General features: G+C 38.3%; 1 protein-coding gene across 1 annotated transcript in view; it reads right to left on the reverse strand.

The window, feature by feature from the left end:
* Nucleotides 1-4594, reverse strand: part of ahrrb (aryl-hydrocarbon receptor repressor b) — a 46113-nt gene extending 41519 nt beyond the window's left edge. The window contains exons 1-2 of the mRNA XM_078287581.1: nt 4533-4594; nt 1817-1998 (exon numbers count right to left, since the gene is read on the reverse strand). Of these exons, the coding sequence (XP_078143707.1) occupies nt 1817-1998; nt 4533-4594 (244 nt within the window). The remainder of the gene's footprint in view (nt 1-1816; nt 1999-4532) is intronic.
* Between the last annotated feature and the right edge of the window lie 1406 nt (nt 4595-6000).

Consider the following 6000-nt stretch of genomic DNA (forward strand, 5'->3'; position numbering starts at 1 on the left):
TGATTTGTATTGTTTCACTGGAGAATTAATTACAGCATCTTGTACAACCAACCACAGTCTTCCACTGTTGGCCACTGGGAGCTGACCAGTACAACCACAGTCTTCTATTTTCCACTGAGCTGCTCCACTGGAGCAGTTGGGGGTTCAGTGCCTTGCTCCTCAACAATGGTCATCGATGGAGGGGAGAATGTTACTTATTCACTTTCCCCACCCACATTTTCCCAGCTGGTTGTAGGACTCAAACCAGCGACCTTCTGGTCACAAGCTTCTCTAACCTATAGGTTGCTGCCGCACCACACACACACACACACACACAGCACCCACCCACCAAAGCCCAACGCACACACACAACACCCAACCACCAAAACACACACACATTCACCACACCACAGTGGCAGAAGTTCTTGACACATAGGAGACAGAAAAACGCAGAGCTTTCCCTCACTAGCAGAAGCTCTTGACCCACTGGTGTAAGACAAACACACCACTCCTCCACTCTTCCCTCTGTCATCTAGTTTTGTCATGGTAACCATTGCAAAATATTAATTCAATATTGAATTTTATAAACACTGGATACATTCACCAAATGTGTTCTGCATGCTGAAATTCCATTTCAGCGTCACCTCCACAGGGCGTAGTCATGCAGATTGTAATAGTTAAAATAAGAAAAAGTCCACCTAAACTGACCTTATTTCCTGCACTCTGGTGACTTTTTATGTATAAAATAACAATGAAGATACAGTACAAAAACTAGATCTAGTTATCAAGATATTTTATTTAAAAATCAGTTCATGAAATTACATATTTCACTAATTTACATTTTGCAATGTAATAGATATCAGCCTAGAAGTTGTACACAAGCATTTGGCTCCAACCACCACTGAACTGATAACAAAGATAATGAAGAAGGAAGGAATTCATCTCATATATGCATACATCTGTTTAAAATTACAATATTATCATACTATGCATGTGCGAAATTGGAGCAATTTAAATAATATTTTTTTACAAATTTAAAGAAACATCTGAATCTCACACCGCTATTTGTAGCTCACCAAGACCTTAAACATTACACTGTTCTGCGTAAATCAAATAAGCCTCTCGCAGAAAAAAACAAACATATTGGTCTGAATGTGAAATTATTTTTTGTGTGACCATTTTTAACAAGTTAATGTGCAGATTTTGTTTTTTTTCGCTTTTGCTATGGTATTGTAGTAGTATCACATTTTTAAATATTAAATGCAGTACTGGTATCAAAGTAAAAATTCTGGCATTGTGACAACCAGAAGTGTGATCAAGTCAACTCTGCGCAAGTCCCAAGTCAGTCTCAAGTCTTGAGGCATGAGTCTCAAGTCAAGTCCCAAGTCTAAATGTAGAACAGCAAGTCAAGTCAGAACAAATCAAGAGTCCAGTATCAATTTAATATCTTAAAGAAAACTAAATATCTAGGACTTTTCAATGCAATATGGTTTTAATAGGATAAAAACTTGGTAAGAGCATCATGACTTTGATTTCTATAATCAGTTTCAACTTCAATAAATTCAATCATTCCATACAAATTCAGAAAACTGAATTTAAATTCAGCTGTGTAGTAGAACAAATCTCAAAGTCAAGACTTTAGAAACCTTTTCAAGTCATCAAAGTACAAGTCAAAATCAAGTCACCACAAGTCAAGTCAAGTCTCAAGTCTTCTCTTCATGCATCAAGTCAAGTCTCCAGCAATTAAAATTGTGACTCAAGTCTGACTCGAATCCGAGTCATGTGACTCAAGTCCCCACCTCTGGTGACAACACTACTGTCCTCCATCCCTACTTACCTTGGAAAAAGCTCTTGACTCGTAGGTAGGAAACGGCGAGGCGCAGCACTGACAGCTTGTCCAGCTTGGAGATGACATCTGGGGTGAAGGGCAGCAGGCCGGCCAGCCGCTCCAGCTCAGCGTTCAGCCGGTCCCGGTGACGCTTCGACGGGTTGGTCTTCACACTGGCCGAGGAGGGCTTCCTGGTGAGGAGGCAACGTAGAGAGAGAGGTGTGTGTGTGTGTGTGGTGTGGGGAGGGGGTGGGTAGAAAAGGGGGAAACGATATTAGTCCACATCGAGAGAAACAACCAGTGGAGGTAGAGAACTGTAGCATCATGGCATTTTTAGCATCTCACTACCCAAAAGCCACTGGCAGATGAATTTGACAACTGTGTTCAGCCTGTTTGCTGTTGAGCCAGGCTTGTGTACCGTGGGCTAGACATGAGGCCCAACACAACATGGGTGATGCTAAGCATGTCGACAGAGCCACACCCCTAGTCTGATATTCAGACTGAATGGCCATTTCGTTACCACTCCATTATTCAGCCTCCATGTTAGCCGTTTTCTGTGTGGTAAGAATTAAAAGAATCATTCATAATTGAATAAGGCATTCAGTTCGAATCTACAATACAAAAAAAACAAAAACAAAACATTGTGTCATTTTGTGTCTTGTGGACTCTGGTTCCATCAGTGTTAATCAGATAATTTTATTCACCAGGTATAATAAATGTGAAGGAGTTTGACTTGGTGAGGAGCAACAACAAATACAGTAACCTGTCCAAAGTCCACACATGGTACAGGACAGCACGACCTCACATTTAGTGCAAGGGGATAATGCAGGACATACAATAGACAGCGAACTATACAGATAACCCTATACTGTATGTATGTATGTATGTATGTATGTATGTATGTATGTATGCATGTATGTATATATGTATGCATGCATATACACACAGTATACGTATATACACAGTATGGTTGCAGTACAATAAAAGTTGAATAAAAGTTGTGATAGAGGGATACTGAGTATCCAGTCCAGCAGTGGATTGGAAGATTCAAAGTATTATGAGTAGTGCAAGACTGTGCAAATTACACCAGGTAATAATAAATAGGACGGATTAAACAGTAACCATAGTGGAATTACAATTTGTAGTCAGGTCAGACATACGTGAAGTTATACAAATCAACTTGAAACAGACACTATTTGAGGGATCATCCTAGAATTACAATATATATATCCTCTTCATTTATGAATAACCATATTAGGTATCCAAAGGTAGAGGATGGTTCATTATTATTATTTAGACATTTCAGATTTAATTATGTGATAGTGCACAACCAGCATGAAACTCCCATCCACAGAATGAATAAAAAATGACTGCATGTGAACTAGTAAAATAATGTGTATTTTACAATGCAATTAGAATTCCTTTTATGACAAAAAACATTTGCAATTTTTTTCATATCTGCAATTTCATATTTTTCAAACATTTTGATTGCAAAGAAAATAAACGTAAATGAAATAAACTTGATTAACTCAATAAAAGTGTGGTTATTTCAAGAAAATTATATCACTTGATCTTTTGTCAATTTTACAGTGCTTTTTTGCTACTATGAATTAAATTAAAAATTAATTAAAAATTGAATTAAAAATGAAAGCCTAGTCAACTTGAAAAATGATGGCGATATCAGTTCAATACCTAAATTATACCTAAACAACAAAATGTTTTTCTGAACATTGCTATTGTGCTTTCCGTGATGATGGCTGTGCAAACTATTTTTGTGCCAACAAATTACACTGAACTACAATCATTAAGCAATATACATGTAAAGGTACACATTTTACATCTGAATTTTGCTCCGGCATGACAGACTGGGCAATGATATTTTGGTAAGTTAATCACTAAACTCATAAACCAGAATTTGATTCTATACATTTATGAAAGCAAATCAGGTACTTCCACCCTCATTCATTTAAAGTGTCTACTCAAAGTCTACAGCTCTTCATATTACAGAAAGTGGACTATCAATACTTTATTACAGCTGATATAATAGATATGTTTGTAGCTGCACAATCTATCTGCCATTAAGCTTTACTGACAGAGGAAAAACACACCATCTGCGCAACAGGTTTGTTGGCAAGTACTCAACCAAACTCACCCAAAGGCTTATAATACCAGCATTAGAACCGATAATGAAATTAATCAGACACAGGGCGATCGAGCTGCATATGATATGCAGATTTAGCAGGAAATTAGCAACAGAACACAAAACAAGCATATTTGAAATTATTTTTAAGTAAATTCTATAGAGAAATATATTTACACTGCCCGTCAAAAGTTTGGGGACACCACATTTTTCTTTATTATTACTATTTTCCACATTTTAGAATAATAGTGAAGACATCAAAACCATGAACTAACACAAATGGAATTATGCAGTGACCAAAAAAGTGTTAAACAAATCAAAACTATCTTATATTTTAGATTCTTTAAAGTAGCCGCCCTTTGCCTTGATGGAAAGGCAAAGGCTTTGGAAAGAAATTCATACAAAAGGCATCAACTTCTCTATTTATATTTGTCTAAGACACAAATTTCAAGCATTTAAGCATGTGCCTTTAGATCAAAATGGCTCAATCAGGTGTTCAATCCCCAAACTTTTGATGGGTACTGTAGGTTCATTCATCTTCAACTCTTATATGATGAATTAACTATTCAGAGAAGGGTACTCAACTGTTTTTGGATGGGTTTCCTTCTCTTCCTTCCTGCATACAGACAATCCCCCGGCGGGATCATCATCGGACAGCAGACACGTCACAGTTGATTACCTGAAACAAATGGATTCACACAATTAACCAACTTAAGTGTAATGAATCATGACATTTTCAAAATGCAAACAATTTCACGTCCAACTGATATAGGCCTAATACGCACATTTCATGTTTTTCCAAATAACTACAGAAATTATGAAGCAGCCCAGCATGTTGTTGTTGTTGACAGTAGGTAGGTTGTTGTAGGTAGCTATAGTAAATAGTAGGCCTGCATGGTCAGTGTGGTCGCCTCTAGAAAAATATTAGGCTTCCACATTTGTCTTATAAAGGCAATCATTGACCTCAAATATACATACAATAGGCCATGGAGCTTTTGTTGTTTATGTAGTATTCAATTGTATAACTATCAAAACTGTATGTGTAGAGATAATAGTGATTGGAATAGTTGTAGACTACAATACATTCTCTAAGTGGAATAACATCTAGTGAATTTAATTATTTGACCCAGGAAAGCCCCTTAAAGACCCCTGGGGTTCCCTGGACCCCAATTTGATAACCACTGGACTAAAAAAACAAACAGAGAAATGAAAAGCAGCTCACCAAATTCTGTTGCAGTGTCCACTTATTGAAGAGAGCCTCTTGCCTAGTAGCCTACAGTAGAGTCCAGTGTTGTGTCAGATGCTGAGGCTGCTCTGTGTAGTTCAGTACACCAGTGGTGAGTTGTGTCAGAGATGCTGAGGCTGGTCTGCTCTTTTTATACTCCAGCAGGGTGAACTAGCTTGTGGTCCAGGTGGCGGCTTGGTCTGGTTGGTCTGGGTTAACTGGTTGGTCTGGGTTAACTGGTTGATCTGGGTTAACTGGTTGGTCTAGTTTGACTTGTTTAACTGGATGGTCTGGGTGAGCCCTCCAACCTCTTAACACCCAAAGGACCAGGACTCATTCAGCAGCCAGCAGGACCAGAGACTGTATGTACTATACCGACTAGCTAGTACTACAGACTGTACTTCTACATTACATTGACGAATTAACTAGTAGTACAGACAACTACTACACTACACTGACCGACTAGCTAGCACTACAGACTACTGCTACACTATACTGACCGACTACGTAGTTCTGCAGTCTGTAGGCTACTACACAATTTGACTAGACGTCTGTTGTGTTAAGCGGAGGGAGGAGAGTTACTCGTTGTCAATTTGCCTTCGTGGAAACAAAAACACCGATGGCTATCTACTCGTAGTGATATTTATGACGCTTTGAATGTTATTTTCCTGTTATTTCCTGTTCTGGAATGTTCCTGTGATTTACTTTCTCCGACTATGGAAACTGGATATCCTGGATATCCATATCCATACCTGGACAACAATCCAGGTATGGTATGGATTAGAAGAGGATATGAAACCCGACAGAAAATCCGTTGTTGCTCAAATT

Source organism: Centroberyx gerrardi, chromosome 13 (assembly GCF_048128805.1).
Source record: "Centroberyx gerrardi isolate f3 chromosome 13, fCenGer3.hap1.cur.20231027, whole genome shotgun sequence".
In the NCBI taxonomy this organism is placed as follows: Eukaryota; Metazoa; Chordata; class Actinopteri; order Beryciformes; family Berycidae; genus Centroberyx; species Centroberyx gerrardi.